The sequence below is a fragment of the Cucurbita pepo genome, chromosome 7 (genome assembly GCF_057944985.1).
Source record: "Cucurbita pepo subsp. pepo isolate OVF chromosome 7, ASM5794498v1, whole genome shotgun sequence".
Lineage (NCBI taxonomy): Eukaryota > Viridiplantae > Streptophyta > Magnoliopsida > Cucurbitales > Cucurbitaceae > Cucurbita > Cucurbita pepo.
Window position 1 is genome coordinate 3232713 of NC_141804.1, and position 20265 is coordinate 3252977.

The window sequence follows — 20265 nt, forward strand, 5'->3', positions numbered from 1 at the left end:
TATATATATATATAAAAATAATAGTTTTTAGTCCCGAAATATAAATATTTAAAAAAGATAATTAGGATGAAAAAAAAGCATGAAAATGAAAGCCGACAAAGAGCGATTTTAACGGTACATTTTTGTCAGAATATAAAAGAATGTCAGACTCCAACCCCCACGATGAGGGTGACCCCTTACATTCCCCTTTTTTGTTTGTTTTATTTAATTATTAATTATTAATTCCTTTTCCCTTTTTTTTTTTTTTTTTTTTTTTATTGTTTTATCCAAACCGAAATTAATCTGTATTTATTGCTATTAACAAAATTCAAAGACACCCCACGTTCTTACATTTTTAGATTATAAAACACAAGTCCAACCCTTTTCCCAAACCATCCTCTTTTAAAAAAATCATCTTTTTATTTTTTTTTTCTATCTTAAACCGTCTCAATTAGGTGAACTCTTATTAAGTCGGATAATCCAAATATCAACTCGTTCAATATTTTTTTCTTTTTTTTTTTCTCATTTATTCACTTTTGAAAATAATTTCAAATGGGGGAGAGAATGTAAAGATACCCTCTCGAAGTATAAGTTTATAATTTTATTATAACGAGAATATTAGACCATAATTATTATATTTTTGCTCCCTATTTACAAAACAATGTTTTAAAATTATATTTTGTATTAAAATGCAAACAAATTACATGACGAAAGAAATAGCAATAAAATGGTCAAAAGGAACAAAAAATAATAAAGAGGGCTTCTTTGTTCTTATTCCTCCTCAAATATTCTTTCTTTTCTTAAATTTCTCAAAATTTTTAATTTTTGTTTTCATCATATTTATATTTTAAAATTATATTTAATCGTATGAATTTTGAAGAATAGATTGTAATATTGTTTTATATTTTTAATAAAAAAAATTAGAATGAATATAAAATTTATCCATTAAAAAATTACAAATTTCTCCATTTTATTACCTCTTCTCTAAAAATAATGTCTACTTCAAAAATTGCTGTCAAAAAATAACAGCTGAAATCCAAACAGTTATCTATCCATTCATGAGGTAGATCAACTGTGACTCTCCCTATACGAAAAAAATTATGCATCATTCTCGTACTGATGGCTGCTTTGAATAGATCATATACCAATTCTCTTTATGTGATGTCCCATGTTGGTTGGGAAGGCGAACAAAACACTCTTTTATAACGGCTTTCTCTAGCTGACGCGTTTTAAAGCCTTGAAGGGAAGCCCGAAAGGGAGAATGGATCTGGGTCGTTACACTTTCTCTAAAGATGTAGAAGAAGGGAGTCAGTGGGTCAATATCCGACATAAAAAGGGTCAAAAACCCATAACAGACGAGAAGCTAGCCGATCTCATAATTAAAATCGATTCTCCGTCCCCTTTCTGGTTCGAACCTTGGTCTCGAGTTGGGGTCTCCTAATTTCATTTGGATGGCATCAGAGTGGACTCTTGATAATAAAATACGACAAAAACAATTAAACAATCACTAATCAATCATTAATAAAAATTCCCTACAAGTCAAAGTCGGTTATCCCATTGCCATCACAGCATTGAGTATAAATATCCCATTTTCTTTCAATCATCCCCAAAACAAAACAAAACAAAACAAAACCAAAGATCTTAGCTTTGATTTCTCTTCATAAAAATGGAAGCTTTGGGAGCTTTTACTGATGGGGAATGGGATTCTTTCACTGCCATCTTCTCATCCCTTCAAGAACTCGATCAATCCCTCATCCCCACTGAGCTTCCATTGCCCAACAATGGCGCCTCTGAGCTTCCTAATAATACCTGGTTCTATTCCTTGGACGCTTTTGATCCCAATTTCCAGAGCTCTGTTCAACAGGACATGAGCTGTAGTAGCTGCACCCCTGTTTGGATTGACCAAGTACAAAACTGTCTCGCCGCCACCGCTGAAGCTTGCGACCATGGCAGCCAGCCGACGCAGCTTGTCGATGGAAATGAACAGACTGCGATGAAAAGAAAAGACAAAAACAGAGAGCTTTCTTCTAATCAGAAGAAGAAAACTCGAATCTCCGGCGATGTAAGCCTTCTTTTTACAAAAAAATTCGTGGGTTTCAATTTTATTCAACATTTTTACAACAATATTTTAAATTTAGGGGCAAAAGAAGAAAACCCAGAAGAAAACAGAGGAAATAGTTGAGGATGCAGGGGTATCAGAAGGACAGAGCTCGAGTTCAGAAGAGGAGGGTCACGGCGGCTCAGCCACCACCTCCGACGGCGGCATGAACGGAAAAAGCAGAGCTAGCAGAGGGTCGGCCACGGATCCACAAAGCCTGTACGCCAGAGTACGCATTTTCTTCTCAATTCTCCTCTGTAAACTCTGTTTTTTTTGCATGAACTCCTATGAAGATTCATTTTTTTGTTGCAGAAACGACGAGAGAGAATCAATGAGCGTTTAAAAATGTTACAGAAACTCGTTCCCAATGGAACCAAGGTGAGGCATCAAATGGGTTTGTTCAGATCTATGAAACAGAGTGAATTGCTGACAGTGTTTTGATTGGGCAGGTTGATATCAGCACCATGCTTGAAGAAGCAGTTCATTATGTCAAGTTCTTGCAGCTCCAAATCAAGGTAAAACGGATTGATTGTTCTTGATTTTCATCAACGAATATCGGCTAGCGGTGAGCTTAATTTACTAAAACGCTATTGTTTTGTGCAGTTATTGAGCTCAGATGATCTATGGATGTTTGCTCCTTTGGCTTACAATGGAATGGACCTTGGTCTTCACCAGAGCCTCTCTCCGTTTCTATCAAATTGAGACATTTTTTTCATTTCCATTTTTACCCTTGTAATGTTTAATTAACTCGGCTTAATTAAGATTAATACAAATATTTTAATCTGAAGTTTAATAAAATTATGATTATGAGGAGAATCCTCAGAAAAACATTACCTTACCTTCTGTCTGGTTTTATTTACTTATTTCGGCTCTCCATTTTTGTTAATTTTTAAAACGGATTTAGTATTGCTCGTTGTCATGCGATGTTATGATTTTAACACGTTGATGACGAGCCTTAAGGGAACTCAAGCTTCATTCACATTTTTCACTTGTTTCCGTGGCTTCGTTAGGCCTTAGACGAGATTCTCCTTCACCAACCGAACGCAACTCATACAGAATCTAAACTTATTCGATCACACATATTGCTCGTGCCTACATGTTCAATCGTCTGTGACTTTAGTTCACTTGTCTATACACTAAGCCTAGTCATTCAGTTTGACGTTGTTTCTTCTCTAGGCTAAGGGCTCTCATGTGTAACATCACATCTTCAGTTATCATCTTGGTTCCCAACAACACAACCATGCATTGTGATGTCATCCCATGTCTTGGGATAGCTCAATCATATTGGCTTGTTTGTACATGTCTATCATAATCGACCGATGTGTGACTCATATTATCAGAACATCCCGATCTCCATCCATTTGAGTTCTCATTGGGGCATGAGCTCTCCTATGTCCATGCTAAGTCATTTATAGTTCTCGCACCGGATAGCGGGTGCATATACCAACCTCTCACACTGCGTTGTGGTGCAATGTCGATGCACCCATGTCGTTAGACATTGTCATTGAAAGACTCATTTCAAAGGAAGAAACCCAAGACGTTCATCTTGCAACACTTGCCCTGACACACGTATGTGCCACATGTAGCTCACTTAGGCCACAAGGCTCATGGGTAGTGGGGAGCTAACACCATGTCTCTCCATATAGTACATTTTGAGACATTTCTAATCTTCTTAGAGTAGACATGATTTTGGCGATCAGTCATAAGGCCCCGTGGAGCGTTCGTCTCATATTCGATTAACTCCAAATTTGGTGAGCTTTCATCTTTCATATAGATGGTCTTAACTCCAAAATCGCATGCCAAAACTCATATCGAAACTCTAACTTCTGAGGTTATGGCCCACGGTCCTATCCATCCCTCTTCGAGCTTGTCTTCAATATTCATATTGTCTCATTCTCTCCAACTTTATTTAAGACTCAACTTGACTTTAATGCACATTCTTCTCGGTGTATTGGATGGTACACTGTCCTCTTTGGTCGCATCACGACCCATGTCTGTCTCAGCCTTCACATGATCAGATGGGCACCACTTGAGGGTCGCCATCTTATCGATCTACGTCTGGAGATCACAACTACGGTCTTCCTAGTATGATTGTGACACTCAAAACTCACACTCACTAGACTCCTCGACCCTCACATGCACGTCCGAAGGCCATGTTGATGGATGGATGGATGGATGCATGCCCTTTGTGGTACCATCCTACTCTAAACCACATATACAAATCAAACACTCCTCTGTTTATTTCTCTCCTCTGTTTCTCCTCTGTTTTTCCCTTTCTTTAATTTCTGTCTTTCAGGTTTCTCAATGGCGGCGATTACCATGGTGGGTTCTAACAGATCGAGGTTGAGAAGGTCTTCGCTGCAATCCTGGGTCAACGGATTCGCCCCTCTCTCTGTCGGCGCTGATGTTCCAGCGGCGGTTCAGGAATTCAGCCGGACTCTGTTCAACATGAGGCCCCCCGACATTTCCCTGTTCGTGTCGAAGGTGATCTTCAGCAGCGATCTCCGGGGAGTTCTCGGGCTGGTGAAAGTCCCTTGTTGCATTATGCAAACCGCTCAAGACGCGTCGGTGCCGGCATCGATGGCTATCTACCTGAGAGACCATCTCGGCGGCCGAAACACCGTGGAGATGCTGGACACCGAAGGCCACCTACCCCATCTCAGTGCCTCTCAGCTACTGGTCCGCAAGCTCCGCCGTGCCCTTTGCCAGTGACTCCGACGTGGCCCCACCGCCGTTACACGATTAACAAAATTGAAGAATTTAATTTTGATTTTGGAAGGGAGGGAAGAAATCAAGTGGTGGAGAATGAGACACGTGGAGGAGTGAATATGTGGAAGTTCTTTAGGCTACGATTTTCCACGTAAAAGGACAAGAATTCCCCACGTGAACATCACGTGATGCCTCTCCTATTTCTTTTTTTCCCACCTTTTTTTTTCTTTTTCCCTCCTTTTTTTATTTTTGTTTGGTCAAAAACAAAATAAATAAAAAAATAAATAGAAATAGATTATTGGATTATATGATATCACAAACCGGTGAGAAATTTCTTTGCATTAGTCAAGTGACGTCGATGACAGAGATTACATTTCTCTTTTACAAATCCATCTCATTTCTTTGCATTAGTTCGGTGGATGTGAGCGTTATTTCAACGACGGTAGGCGGCGGGGTTTCTTCTTCTTCTTCAGTGATAGTGGTACTTTCTATGATAGTTGAAACCCAGCACTATCAGATATTGTCATTTTTGTATTTTTTTCTTTCAAGATTCTTTTAAAAAAATTTAAAGCGTATGCCATACAGAGGTTTTCACACCGTTATAAATAATGTTTTGTTCCTCTCTCCAACTGACGTGAGATTTCCCTATTACCCCTCCTTGGAGCCTAGAGTATTCACTGACACTCATTCCCCCTTCAATCGATCTGGAATCTCACAATCCACCCCTTTCAGGGTCGATGTGGGATCTCACAATCCACCTTCTTTAGGGTCGATGTGGGATCTCACAATCCATCCCCTTCAGGGTCCAGCGTCCTCACACTTTTTCCAACCGATGTAAGATTTCACAATCACCCCTCTTTGGGCCCAATATCCTCATTGACACTCGTTCCTCTCTCCAATCAATATGAAATCTTACTCTCTTTTTCAAATGACAATTGAACTGAAGTCGATACCAAAATCATTTCGGAGCTACATGACTACAAAATTACGAATCCATCTCTTAATTTCAACCGACTAATGTGACGAACGATTCCTTAATCGAGGAGTTCAATCTCTTACCATCCTTAATCTAATCAAACCATTAATGAAGGTGGATCAATAACATCACAAGAAATGCTGAATCAATGGAGTTGATGCAGACAAGACATTAAGAATGTGAATTTGGAGAAGTGACATGGAACCCTCAACCCTAAACCATTCAAAACTTTCCATTTCTTACCAAAACTGGAAACTTTGTTTCCCTTCACATCCGTCCCCAAACCAATCAAAACACAAAAATTTCCGGTAGCCGACCGGCAACTGACCGGCAGTTCGTTGGTCGACGAGCTACCCAGCACCGGTTGTCTGAATCGCCGACACAAAATTAATAAAGCATACGAATTATGAGAAAAATAATTAAAAAGCCATTTAAATGTTTTTTTTTTTTTTAAAGAAAATAATAATAATAATAATTTTTTTTAAAAAAAAAAAGGCATTAAATGATGAGGAACCTTCTGTTGTTTGGTTCACAAGGCACACCACACATGTGCCCCATGTGGAGAATATATAGCTAACAATTAACATTTATTCCTAAGTTTGTGGCCAATAATTTTGATTAATCAATAATTCATTTATTTTTCTATAATTTTATAATTTTGATTATGTTTATATATTTGTTTTGTTAATTATGAAGTGTAATTTCATTTAATAAGATATTTGTGGAGTTTAATTTTTGCATTTAAAATTAAAGTCAATAAAAGAAACAAAACAAGTTCGATATTTAAAATTATAAAATTGTTAAAATATGAAAAGCATCAATACTATCACTTTCCAATTTGCAGACTTTAGAATTATATAAATTAAAAATTATTCCTTTCGTGAAACAAGTCATCCTAATTATATAATAAACTAATTTTATATATATTACTTTCTTTAAAATTTAATAAGTTAAAAGATGATAAAACGTGGTAGGATGAGACGAGAATTGTTATGAATCACGACATTTCACTATGGTATGATATTGTCTACTTTGAGCATAAGCTCTCATGACCTCGTACCAATGGAGATTACAGAAAACTCATGATCATTCCCTAAATTAGCCAATGTAGGACTTACTCCTAACAATTCTCAACAATTCTCCCCTCGAACAAAGTACACTATAAGTCTCTCCGGAGGCTTATGGAGCTTTCGAACAACCTCCCCTTAATCGAGACTCGACTCTTTGATATTGTCCACTTTGAGCATAAGCTCTCATGGTTTTGCTTTGAGATTCTCAAAAGATGTATTCCTTTACTTATAAACACATGATCATTTTCTAAATTAGCGTGGAATTCACTCCCAACAATCCTCAACAAGAATTGGGGTGGAACTGAAAATATAATTTTTGTCTTCCATCCTATTTAGTTAACAAAAATAAATTTCTCTTGAACAGGTCCCCCGAGCTTGACCTGACTTAATTTCAGGTTTTAAAAAGCCCCCTCTCTAAAAAAAAATATCAAACATAATTATTATTATAATAATAATAATAATAATAATAATAATAATAATAAAAATAAAAATAAAAAAAAGAGGGCAGGAGTTTGGACGTTGAATTGAATGATTCAGAAAGGGTGAGGTAAAAGTAGCACATCAGCCGTCAAGGTAGGGGTCCTGGATTGCGACATGTCGGCCTCCGTATTGACTCAACGACCTCCACTCACTTACTCAATATACGACACGTCGCGATTGCCATTTACCTTTTCACCCCCCAATTTAATCATCATTCATAAATACCTCCCCCATGCTACACCTCCTTGTCGGCTATAACTATAATACAAATAAAACGTTAAACACATATTTTTATTCATTTTTTATAATAATTTAATCATTATTTTATTCCTTATTTACTAAATAAAATCCCATTTTCTTCAATTATTGTAGACTCTATTTTTTTCCATATTTTATTATTTTAATTAAATAATAAAATAAAATGCCCCACAGTCAACACATACAGTATTCTCTCTTCTTTTTTCTTTTTTTTTTTTAATAAAAATAAAAATAAAAATAAAAATAAAATCCAATATTCGATTTCTGGGTCGGGCAGGCCACCTCTATTATTAATTTTTTCCATTTACAGGTATTTAAATATATCAAATAATTTCACAAAAACAAACCTCAAAATTCGATCGATTTATCACAACAAACATTAAAAAATAAAAATAAAATTATATATTTACAAGAAAACCTCTCCTCTATTTGTTTTTTTGGGTATGGGGGTCTGCATCGTCATCGTCCACGTGGCCACAACAAAAATTAGACTGACACATCTGAGGTGGTGGCAGCGCAGTTGCCGGATCTTGGTTGCCGTAGAAGCTCTATCAGTTTCTCCGCCTGTCCTCAATTTCACCCACACATAAATACCAATTTTTTTAATTACCACTAATTCTCAATTTAATTCAATTTTTTTAAAAAAATTAAAATGATAAAAACCCGAGAAGAATACTGACGTGGCAGGACAGCCTTCTCTTCGTTTTTTTTTTTTTAAATTAGGAAAAAATGAAATGCCACGTCAGTTATGCCAATTGGTCGGCCTGAGAATGTCAGAGGCAGGTTTTGGCCGGAATATTATCGTACCTTTTGTTTGGCGCGATTGGTGCCGGACTGTGTCAAGGCAATTAGCGGCGGGATTGCTCCTTCACGGGCTACCATTGTACGGTAAAGGACACTGTCCTCGCAAACCTGCAGCAAAATCACCGCCGCGATCTCCTTTTGTCGCTGTGTTCCGTCTTCCACTAATTCCACTAGTACCGGAATTCCGCCTTCTTCTACCAGCGCCGTCCTCGCCTCTGACAACGATACCAATACGCTCAACACAAACGCCGACTTATCCACCATGTTTGACCCGAAATCCGCCATTAATTCCACTAACGGCCTCATGATTCCCGCTTTTACTGCTCTGATTTTGTTTTCCTTAACCGAGCACAGTGAATACAGAGCCGTCGATGCGTCCTTCTTTCCGCGAAATCCGCCGTTCTCTAACAGATTCACCAAAAGCGGAATCGCTCCACACCGTCCGATTGCAATCTTGTTCTCCTCCATTTGCGATAGCCGTAGTAAAGCACAAGCGGCGTTCTCCTTCGCCGTAGGAGTTCCCGACATCAGCGCTCGAACCAGAGGCTTAATCGCACCAGACGCCGCTATTTGCTCCTTGTTCTCGTCGCACAACGAGAGATTCAAAATCGCCGTCACGCCGTACTCTTGAAGCTGCGGATCCGAACACGATATCAACGAAATCAACGGCCTCACCGCTCCAGCTTTCGCGATCTTCAATCGATTCTCCGGTTTGTTCTTAGCGAGAAGTCTAATCTCCATAGCCGCTTGCTTCTGCTCCTCAATCGAACAGGACTCGAGGTCCATAACCAGTTGGCGAATTAGGTCGTCGGAGTTATCAGAAGCACAAGCAATCAAAAGCCGACGGCCCTGCGACGCCGCCGTGGGAAACTCCCCGGATCTATCACTATTACAGTCGCTAAACGCCCCGGAACTATGACCGTTGGTGAGGTCATCAAAGGTCCGGCCCATATAAGTAAAATTAGCGGGACTGTCCGTCCCCATGGCCGGAAACGAATCGGAGTTGTTTGGTTGCAGAAGGAAGAGGAGGCGGGGTGCGGAGGTCGGAGGTTGGAGAGGGGAATCTGGGGAAAGGGGGATTATAAAGGGAAGGGATAAGGGAGAGGGAACACACCTGGAGTGAGGCTCGGGAAGCGGGGCGGAGGTGGGGGACACGTGCGAGAAACGCGTGCAGAGAAGTTAGAAGGTTCGGCATTGGTTGGGGAGGGAAGGGGTGTGGTTTGGGAATTATGGTTAGGGGAATTGGAAGGCGAGCCAGTTTTGTTTTCAATGAAACTTCTTTTCGTTACTTTCAAACCGAACCACCAATCGTAATCCACTGCTACGCTTCCCTATAATTACGGTGCTCCACCGCCTACTTTCTTTTGCCACGTTTACGATACTTCATTTAAATAATAAATCATTTTTTGTTTGGTACCACAATTCATTTTTAAATAATTATTATATTTATTTAAGTAATTTATTATTAATCCATTTTTTTACATTTTTTATTATAACATTATATTATATATTATTTAGACTAAAATAAATTTTAAATTAAAAAAAATCTAAAAAGTACTCTAAAATTTCAAAAATACTTTTAACTTTGAAAAATTGTTTCACTATAAAAGGACTTTATTTTTAATGAACTTTCAAAAAATAATATTAAAAAGGAGATGATTTGTGAGGCGATGATTTTTGTCTATATATTAATATAGTACCGTAATTTTTTTTTTTATACATTTACAAAAAAATGTAAATGATCAATCATAAATTTTTTAATTTAAATGCATTTAACATATTGGGATCTCACATTTTTTGTTATATATATATATAACAAATTACTCTTTAAATGGTATATATTTCAATTTTAGTAATAATTTAGTTCATAAATTAATTTAGTCTTTCTAATTTGTATTAATTTAATTTCTATTTTTAAAAAATAGTATTAAATTTCATAATTTTTTTGGGTAAATTGATTAGAGATTAAATGTATATAAACTACACAAACTAAATCATTATAAAATAAAACTTGACAATTAAATTATGTAATTTTTTTAAGAGATTAAATCGTTACAAAATTTAAATTATATAAGAAACGACACGTGATGATTGAGAGAATTGAAGTTAATATATATATCAACAACGTGTGTGCGTCCTTAACATCGAGCAATTCTAACCTAAAACTCTGAATGAGGAAGGATGTGAATATTTGCTGAATCCAGTACACTTAAATAGTGGTGAGAGTTCTCTTATTTATAATTATTTATAGAATACAGAACTATGGTGAAATACAAATAATATGGAAATAGCAATAAGAGGAAAGAGCAATAAATGAATACAATATATTTGCCTTTAATAAAAAGGCAAATATGGTAACCCGTAATGTAAGTTATCTTTAACCGAGGACAAAACATGGTAAAAGAACCTGTGTTGACCTACAAAGATAGTTTTTATTTTTAAAATCGACAAATAGGTTAAGGGTATATTTGGAAGGTTGAAGAATTAAATATTTAATTTAAAAAAAAACAAAGGGGTCAAGTATTTAATTATGGGGAAAAGAGGAGTTGGGGTTAGGAAATTAATGGACACTTGGACGAAATTCTCCCTTCCTTTATTTTCCTTATTAAAATAATCGCAATTACTTCCATTTTTATTTTAAATGTCAAAATTATAGAAAATGACATTTAATCATCCCTCCCAAATTTTATTTTTTATTTTTTATTTTTTATTTTTTATTTTATTTTAAATTAATTCTATGTCCTCACCTAATCACCCTTATTTTTCCTTTTATTATTATTTTAATAATAATAATTATTATCCTAAAATCATAATATTGTCCATTCGAATATCCTTTTGATTAGCAAATATCCCATTTAATATGAAATTGCTGATCGAATAATCAATTATCGAGCATAGATTAAGTGGTATGATAGAACATGACGAGTCGATTTAGCTTTCCTAGTTTGCTGCTCTTTTCAGACCAAAGAAGAATTTATATTGATAGCGTATTCAAACAATAAGGAATTGTTTCGGTTATTAAAAAACAGACATTTACCTATTTTTTAAGATGTGAGAATTCTTACAATCAGTTGTTGCATGCTATCGAATTTCTAAGCAATAGGAGGATACAACTCTTTCCCGTGTCATTCGAGCTTTCACCCTCTTTTTCTCTTGATCTTGATGGTTCCTCTTGTTGGATGATGGAAGTTCTACATCGGCTAATTTAGGGAATGATCATGGGTTTATAAGCGAGGAATACTAACTCTATTCGTATGAGGTCTTTTGGGGAAGCCCAAAGCAAAGCCATGAGAGCTTATGTGGACAATATCATACCATTGTGGAGAGTCGTGTTCGTCTAACACCTCTCATATGATGTTGAAATTGTTCGTTTAAAAATTTTCTAAAAAATTTATCATAATTTTTCTCTCGGTCGAAATTCATTAGAACCTTCCAGATTTGTTCCTTAAATTGTGAATTTATATTCGATGGAATGTTAAGTCGGAGATTTTGGTCTTTTTTTTTTCTTCTTTTTTTAAAACACTTTTGTTCCGATATAATATTTGGAGAATATATTAGTTATGAAATATTATAATTTGATTAGTAGTATATTTTATTTTATTCTCACTATTTAATAATTTATATTCTCCTTATTTATAAGTATTAGTTGGTAGCTTGTATCCTATTTAAACGACACACCTTTCATCCCAATTTTATTTCTCGTTCTTAACAAATTTAGAGATATAACGGGAATTAAAAATTCCACATAAGTCTATGACAAAGAAAAGTCCATTTTTGAATATATATATATATAATAAACTAATTATCATCTTTATTTATCATTTATTATTTTAAAAGATAAATAAAGTCAATAATAATTGTATACTTCTATCATATTTTTAATACAAGCTTTATATTTATCCAAAATTCCAAGTACTTTTTAAAACTATATTAAAATTGAAAAATTCAAAGAAATTATAAATTTAGCTTTAACATTTCTAAAAAAAAAAATCTGTAAACAATTTTATGTTGAATGATCTCCTAAGAATTTTCTTAGAATGTATGTGAGTGACAACAAAACATCTTTAAAAGATCTATGTTAGTCTGTGAGGATAGTCTCAACTCATAGAAGCGAGAAGTAGCTAACGTGATCATATCGTAGGAGAATGTTAGGACTATCAACGACGGAATCTAGATTTTGAATCATAATCCAAATCTTAAATACGAGTGGTTGGATTGATTGAGTTTGAGATTTTTCCAAATGTTTATGGAAAGATTGAGAAATGGATGATGTTTAGTCAATGGGCTAATGAAGTGGGAAAGCGGTGAGGCTGCCATGTGCCTCTCCATGTGTTACCTTCTACAACCCTTCATTTCTTTTTCTTTCTTCTTTTCTCTCCATAAATCTACCTCTTAACTCCAATTGTAAATGGTAATCATTGCTAACCAATAATTACACCATTTAATCCCCTAAACGTACTCGCCTAAACATAATTTGATATCTAATTCAAACTATATATGAACGTTATCATTCTGTAGAGTTTCAGTATCAGCTATCATGAATGGTTTTAGACTCGAATTCAAATTCGAATCCGTGTTAGCGTAGCAAGTATTAGTTCACATCGGAGTAGGTGTGTAGTGAATGTATAAAAGAAAAAAGAAAGTGTTGATGAGGTTTAATGAGATGTGAGAATGGAGGAATCTTTGTGGGCCAAAAGTAATGTGGATTTTGTGGAAATTGGGTCAATCAATTGGGACAAAGTTTTGGATCTTTATCAAAACAACAAAAAAAAAAAAAAAAAAAAACATGTTCTAATATCAAGATTCTATAAAACTTTTACGAAATTGAAGCTATAAAACATGGTGATTTTGCCAATTTGCTAATAATATTACACGAAAACGGTGTTGGTGTATACTAATCGAGTTGAAAATATCTTTTGGACCCATTCAAGATTTTGAGTTAGTTGAGTTTGTGAGTCGAGCAACTCAAATAGAATTCTCGGGCCAACTCTATGTTTTTTTGGGTTGGGTTGTGTTTGTGTTGTCGGGTTGTTTATTTTTTTAATTATTTAAAAGATCTTATTTATTAGACATTTATAAGTCATTATGTATTACTAAAATCGGTTACAAAATGTTCAATATTCTTTAAAAAAAAAATAATTGAAAGTAGGGTATTGTGAGACGTCCGTTGGAGAGGGGAACGAAACATTCCCGTTTTGACGGCGATAGGTAATAGGCCAAAGCATACAATATCTGTTAGTAGTGACAGACACTAGGTGGTGTGTCAGCGAAGACGCTGGGCCCTCAATGAGTAGATTGTGAGATCCCATATCGGTTGGAAAGAGGAACAAAGCATTCTGGACCCTCAAGGGGTAGATTGTGAGATCCCATATCGGTTGTAAAGAGAAACAAAGCATTCCTTATAAGTGTAAGGACCCAGATACACCGCTAGCAGATATTGTCCTCTTTGGGCTTTCCCTTTCAAGCTCACCCTCAAGCCTTTTAAAACGCATTTGCTAGGGGAAGGTTTCCACACCCTTATAAATGGTGGTTTGTTCTCCTCCACAACCAATGTGGGACATCACAATCCACCCCCCTTCGGGGCCCAGCGTCCTCGCTGGCACTCTTATCTTCCTCCAATCGATGTGGAACCGCCCCGAAATCCACCCCCCCTTTGGGGTCCAGCGTCCTTACTGTACTGGCACACCGCCTCGTGTCTACCCCCCTTCGGGGAACAGTGTCCTTACTGTACTGGCACACCGCCTCGTGTCTACCCCCCTTCGGGGAACAGCATCCTTACTGTACTGGCACACCGCCTCATGTCTACCCCCCTTCGGGGAACAGCGTCCTTACTGTACTGGCACACCGCCTCGTGTCTACCCCCCTTCGGGGAACAGCGAGAAGGCTGGCACATTGTCCGGTGTCTGGCTCTGAGATACCATTTGTAACGACCCAGATACACCGCTGGTAGATATTGTCCTCTTTGGGCTTTCCCTTTCGGGCTCGCCCTCAAGGCTTTAAAATGCATCTGCTAGGGGAAGGTTTCCACACCCTGATAAATGGTGGGTTGTTCTCCTCCCCAACCAATGTGGGACATCACAATAAGGGTGCGAAAACTCCTCCCTAACAGACACGTTTTAAAATCGTGAGGCTGACAACGATACATAACCAGACAAAGTAGACAATATCTGCTAACAATGAGTTTGGATTATTACAGGCACGATTGCGTTAGGACAAAAAATATGTTCACCCGCAAATTGAATTAAATTTTCGACTTTTAAAAAATTCAACCTAATTGAAAGCGAGAAAAGAAAAAATCTAACCCTTGACATGCCTTCGCACTTAAAAAATACTCTCTTAATTGAAATTGAGGGAGAAATATAGGGAATTTTGGATAATGATTAAACATAAATTTAGATAATATATATTAATAAATGTTGAGATTTATTTCTAACGTAACATTTGCATAAGATTGGAAGATAATAATATATTAGTATTAATTATTACCTTAAATAACCAATATCTATTAGAAAACAAATATATTAAATTAAAATAGAAGGGTAAATTGGTAACAAAATATCCAACAAAGCTATAGTTGAAATTAAGTTTTCCAAAACAATTTCCGAATCCTTATTGGGGAGAAACTGTTGGGCTTAAATGGGATTGTTGAATGACAAAAATACCCCTTAACAAATCATAATTATCTCATAATTTTATTCAAATAAAACCAAACTTATCCTCTACGAAATCTATTAAATCAAGGACTCATTTGACATTTGAAAATAGAAAATATATGATAATTAACATTTTATCTAATTGATTAATCAACCTAATTGGAAGAATATTTTCTTATATTCATGATATCAAATTATTTCTTAAACGAAGATTTATAGAAATAATGTATTTGTATCCTTTGTAAGAACTCGTGTTTAAGATTTGGATCAGAATTTGGAATCCAGATGAATCTGGCATTCCCCTTCGTCCACGGGACATTGTTAGGTTACCTACATCTAGTTCTTAAGATTAAGATCGAAGAGTATTCCCATCAACTAACACAACTCCTTCCAACATGTTTTGTTTTCACTTACATGTATCTTAAGAAAATTCCTACGAGGTCGCCTAACATAGAATTGCTCTAAGTAAAACACGTTTAACCATAGAGTTCTTATAATTGAGCTACTGAAAAAGAATGTACACCTGGTTGGTATAGGTACTGACTTTCAATTCTTTAAGCTTTTCTTAGCTATCCTATTCTCAGAATCTTTCTCATTCGGATGCGGTCTTGGTTTATTTATGTACTCCTCATTTACTCCGATAACACATCATATTTTGAGAACTCGAGCAAATCGACATACTTGTTTCAGCCGCAAACAAGTGGTTTATTATCTTGTTTCAGCCACAAACTTCCAACTCATGTAAGAGATTTTATAACTGACCCAAATGAAAAGCAAATAACTATAAATTAACCAAAAAGCAAAGTTCCATAAATGTTCATAACACAAATACATAATTTCTTTTAATTATATTTGAGAGCATAAACTTCTCCATATTTGCATGTCATAGTATAAACATCTTGATACATATTTTCCAATTAACCCATCAGTAGCTCAAATTACCAAAAGCAAAGAACTAGAAATGAGCGGATAACATCACCTCGATTGTCTTCTAGTCTTTCTGTCGCTTCTATTGCCTCCTCCATCAATGTTTACAATCTGTCGGCAAAACCCAAATAAACTAGAAAATTAGAGAAGAAATAGAATTCATTTGACTACAAATGTGTATCACATCACACATAAATATCAAGTTTGAACTTGAAAAAATTGAGTGGAACATTACAACTAATGGACAAAAATTTCCTTTAGTAATTTAGTGGCCGCCTTAGGATTTGATACTAATTATGAAGTTTGATGAATTCAAAGACTATCATCAATGCCATACCATGTGTCCAGTTTTCCATGCTTTTCATTACTTTTTTATTTTTCAACCGAACCTGTTCATCTTCCTTCTGTTTCTTCCTTCCTTCATCATTGTAATTGTCAATCCTTTTATCATATTCCAAGTTGCCCCTAAAAAATTTCCCTCCCAAATAGTTGACTTTCATTAATTTTCCCATCCACAAAACGTCCTTTCCATTTAATAACAGGAAAAACCATGTGAATTAGTGACCCGCCATTGCCTTCTCTTTCAAAGTGGGGCAATAAATTAAGCATATAAGCAAAACCCAATCGCAGGCTGCTGCCGCTTTAAAGACAAATAATATGGCTCATTTTGGCCGTTGTTGCATTGATGGCATATTGAATTGAATTGAATTGAACCCACCCTTTTCACATTCACAACATTCTTACAATGTATAAATGGATAGATTATGAAAGCAAGACTAACCTTTTGGTTTGTAGTTCATTGGTTATGTACAAGGCTGCAAACATGTGATTGACCTTTTGACTCTGAATACCACAAATTGAACTCCCAGCTCCCAAGTCAAAATATTTCTGGAAGTCAAACAGCAATTACCATCAGATGGAACCATCAAAATAAACAGAGAACTAATCCGTTAAGAATATAAAGGCTTTTGAATAAAGGATTGCTAAATGGGCAGATTCAAGAAACGTATAGAAGTTCCTTTGAAGCATTTTTTCATACACATGACAGACTGACCAAAGCAAGAACGAAATTGGGAATAGAACAAAGCAATCTGAACCTGAATCAGAGGGGAAACAAGTCAGGCAGATGCGTACAATTCAGGCACAAATGAGAACCATCTGAAACCACAGCTCCATCTTTCCGGTAGAGAAGGGCATTTGGGAAGCCAATGCCATGTTCTCCTGCTCAATTTGTAATACAAAATCTCCGGCCAAGTGTGGCAACAAAGACAGATGGTTCCCTGATGCCAAAAGCAATAAACGTGCTTGTAATTGTGGTAACAAATCGACATGAACTTCTTACAAATCATCTGCGGCACATTTTCAATTTCCACCCAATTTCTCTGTTCTGAAAACTCCCATAGCTTCAAGCTCCTTGAAATCCCATTCCTACCAATTCCACCGATCATATACAATTTCCTATCTCCATCGCTCACTAATCTAACAAACGTGAGATCCTCGGGCATTACGATATCGGTTTCCTCCCACTCGCCATTTTCCAAATCGAAGGTAACAATAGAAAATGGTTCTGGCGTAACAAAATATAAACGGCCATTATAGCAAGCAGCTTCTTGGCGATGATTATCCCCGAGAATCGGCGCAAAATTGTCGAATCTTCGCCAGGAATGATCCCTGGAATCGAAGACCAATGCGGAAACAGGAGACGAGCCGGAGAAGAGCGTGAAAATCTTGTACCCTAGGGGCACGGAAACCAACGTCAGCAACTCGAATGCGAATGGATGATACGGAAATTCGATCAGTCTCGAGGATTTGGTCAAGAGATTGCAAACAACGAAGGAGCAAGAATTTCGAAGAGAGAAGCAAACGAGGCCGTTGGCAGTAGAAACAAGAGCAGTAGAAGGAATGCCAGAAGGAAGCGAAACGGAAACAGAGAGCGGCAAGCTCCGCCAAGTTCCGAGAGCAGAATCGTACAGAGGTAACTGACGAAAACATTGCGGATGCGCCAGCAAGAGGAAGGAGGAGAAAGAGGAATCAGAATGCTTAGAGACGAAAGAAGGAGAATACAAGAGAGAATCAAAATGCTTACAAGTCGATCTTAGGTTAAAACAGGTTCTGAGAGGGAGAAAAGAGAGTACGTGATCAAGAAGTTCCGGTGGAAGTCGGCTCCAGATGCCAGGATCCATTTCCGGCGACGTGGAGCCTGCCGGAGAAGAAGGAACGTCCTTGGGCTTGGCGGTGACGACGGAGAGTCCACTGAGCTTGGAGAGATATTTGAAGCTCCTGGATTTTTCTCTAATTTTCATATCTGAAATTCTGAAGAACATGACGAAGAGGTATAATGGCGCGGCCTTTTTATATGTCATTCGACGGCAAAATTAGTACATAACGACAAAACATTTTAAATTATCACAATAATTATTTCTTAAAATTATTTTTTTTTTCTCTGTCTATCTCTTTATTATTTATAATTTTGTAATTTGTTTTAGTTATTAAATATCTTAGTTAAATACCCAATATTAAAAATCTTATTTAATTTTATAGAAAGGTGGATTAAACTATTATAATTCCATCTAAGAGTTTATCCCAAAAAAAAAAATCTAATAATTCTGGCGTTTTTTTGTTCTTTCTATTATTCTATTTGATTTCGGGATAGACTAATAAAACTAATGTAATAAGTGAAGTCGTCGTTGATCCATTAGTTCAGACATCAGACTACTCATGTCTGCCTCCATAACCACATAGGCTCACCTAATTGTGATGCAACTCAAGTCCCCGTCCCCTCTTTTCTGCAACTTTTTAATGACTAATTTAATATCTTACCTAATTCTCAAGTTTATATAACCTTGATTTAATAAAACAAAAAAATACTTGAATTTAAGCTTATGAGGTAGTTAGGCTCACTGTTGGAACGCTTGAATTGAATGATTGTGTATGATTTATGTGGTATGTGCACCCTCATGCATGATCGACCAAGACTTATATGATTATTTGTATGTTTATATAAGACATGACGATCTATAAATAATTTATGAACTATAATGGAAAGACTGTGTAACGACTCATGCTCATGATTCAAATTAGAATTCGAAATCCAAATTCGACACCAACTAATCCCGACATTCTTCTGCATACCCCACGACATAGTAGCATTACGAGTGAAGACTATCATCACATACTAACACGAGTCTTTCCAAGATGCAGCATGTTGGTATGGATAATAACCTTCAATTCTTTTAAATTTTTTTCAGTCATTTTATCATCAAGATCGCTCTCGTTTATACATAGTTTTTTGTTCATTCGTGTACCGCTCACTAAAAATAATGAAAAATACATCAAATCGCTAAAACATCGATTAAGTCAACCAATGGATAAGAAAGATTTTTGAATCTGAATGGTATTAAGTCAATGAATTGTGAGGAGTAGAATAAGCATACTCAATTTGAAGGTTCAACAAAACGTGCAATGGCAATGGCTACACATTCATATGGTCTTTATTTTTATGCAACTAGTGGAATTCAAGAGTAATAGAGCTTGGTCTCTCACTATAAACTCCATTAGAATATCACAACTTGCTAGCTTCTGGCCCTCTCTCAGACCCTAAATGCATGCCCACAACGCTGCTTGGCTGGCCTCTGCCCCCTCTAATTAATACACCAACTGATCTTCCTTCACCCTCCCACATAAATTAATGCCTTTTTTTTTTCTGATTTTGATGTTATGAAATGGACAAGATACGACATAAATTAATTTTCATCCATTTTTATAGATGTGTTACTAAAATTAATGCTTGCATCAATGTCTAAATATGTTCTTAGTTTCTAGATATGATGATTAAAAATAGTCAATTAATTAAGCTATAAGTAAAGTTTTATTGACTCGTTCAAACAATTTTCCTCCATCTCCACAATTCTCATAAGTTTTCTCAAAGTCTTCATCAACATTTTCAAAGAGATCGAAATTCAAACATGGTTGCTAGCATATTCCTGGAAAAGTGTAACGACCCAAATCCGCCGCTAGCAGATATTGTCCGATCCAGATCCACCGCTAGCAGATGTTGTCATCTTTAGACTTTCCCTTTCGGGCTTCCCCTCAAGGCTTTAAAAAAGCCGTCTGCTAGGGGGAAGGTTTCCCCGCCCTTATAAAGGGTGGTTTGTTCTCCTCAAGGCTTTAAAAGCCGTTTGCTAGGGGAAGGTTTCCACGCCCTTATAAATGGTGGTTTGTTCTCCTCCCCAATCAATGTGGGACATTACAATCCACCCCCCTTTGGGGTCCAGCGTCCTCGCTCGCTGGCACTCCTTCCTTTAATCGATG

General features: G+C 36.4%; 3 protein-coding genes and 1 pseudogene across 5 annotated transcripts; 2 read left to right on the forward strand and 2 right to left on the reverse strand.

Moving 5' to 3' along the window:
- Positions 1-1609: 1609 nt before the first annotated feature.
- LOC111785098 (uncharacterized) lies at positions 1610-2861 on the forward strand. The gene is made up of 5 exons (XM_087125789.1): positions 1610-2041; positions 2118-2306; positions 2390-2455; positions 2527-2592; positions 2681-2861. The coding sequence occupies exons 1-5, from the start codon at positions 1646-1648 to the stop codon at positions 2777-2779; spliced, it is 816 nt and encodes a 271-aa protein (XP_086981915.1). The 5' UTR covers positions 1610-1645; the 3' UTR covers positions 2780-2861.
- Positions 2862-4381: 1520 nt separating this feature from the next.
- LOC111785691 (strigolactone esterase RMS3 pseudogene) lies at positions 4382-4789 on the forward strand (annotated as a pseudogene).
- Positions 4790-7814: 3025 nt separating this feature from the next.
- LOC111798033 (uncharacterized) lies at positions 7815-9521 on the reverse strand. The gene is made up of 2 exons (XM_023680984.2): positions 8378-9521; positions 7815-8134 (listed from the first exon to the last, which is right to left on the reverse strand). Exons 1-2 carry the CDS (start codon positions 9356-9358, stop codon positions 8057-8059), a joined length of 1059 nt encoding a protein of 352 aa, XP_023536752.2. The 5' UTR covers positions 9359-9521; the 3' UTR covers positions 7815-8056.
- A 6273-nt stretch (positions 9522-15794) lies between these two features.
- On the reverse strand, positions 15795-18287 carry LOC111798966 (F-box/kelch-repeat protein At5g43190). 3 transcript variants are annotated; one of them, XM_087125423.1, is made up of 4 exons: positions 18090-18287; positions 17089-17933; positions 16736-16842; positions 15795-16065 (listed from the first exon to the last, which is right to left on the reverse strand). In XM_087125423.1, the coding sequence occupies exons 1-3, from the start codon at positions 18276-18278 to the stop codon at positions 16758-16760; spliced, it is 1119 nt and encodes a 372-aa protein (XP_086981549.1). In that variant the 5' UTR covers positions 18279-18287; the 3' UTR covers positions 15795-16065; positions 16736-16757. The 3 variants fall into 3 exon arrangements, 2 of the variants coding, with proteins under 2 accessions (XP_086981549.1, XP_086981548.1); XR_015421657.1 differs by having other exon boundaries at positions 17052-18286; XM_087125422.1 differs by having other exon boundaries at positions 17089-18286.
- Between the last annotated feature and the right edge of the window lie 1978 nt (positions 18288-20265).

What these genes read in the sequence shown, in the direction of transcription:
- LOC111798033 (XM_023680984.2), bottom strand. Translation starts at nt 9,358, where the DNA reads ATGGGGACGGACAGTCCCGCTAATTTTACTTATATGGGCCGGACCTTT. An exon ending in CCAATCGCGCCAAACAAAAG is followed by an intron (nt 8,135 to 8,377) that starts GTACGATAATAT and finishes AATTGAGGACAG; the next exon opens with GCGGAGAAACTGATAGAGCT.
- LOC111785098 (XM_087125789.1), top strand. Translation starts at nt 1,646, where the DNA reads ATGGAAGCTTTGGGAGCTTTTACTGATGGGGAATGGGATTCTTTCACT. An exon ending in TCGTTCCCAATGGAACCAAG is followed by an intron (nt 2,456 to 2,526) that starts GTGAGGCATCAA and finishes TTGATTGGGCAG; the next exon opens with GTTGATATCAGCACCATGCT. An exon ending in TCTTGCAGCTCCAAATCAAG is followed by an intron (nt 2,593 to 2,680) that starts GTAAAACGGATT and finishes TGTTTTGTGCAG; the next exon opens with TTATTGAGCTCAGATGATCT.
- LOC111798966 (XM_087125422.1), bottom strand. Translation starts at nt 18,278, where the DNA reads ATGTTCTTCAGAATTTCAGATATGAAAATTAGAGAAAAATCCAGGAGC. An exon ending in TTCTCATTTGTGCCTGAATT is followed by an intron (nt 16,843 to 17,088) that starts GTACGCATCTGC and finishes TTTGACTTCCAG; the next exon opens with AAATATTTTGACTTGGGAGC.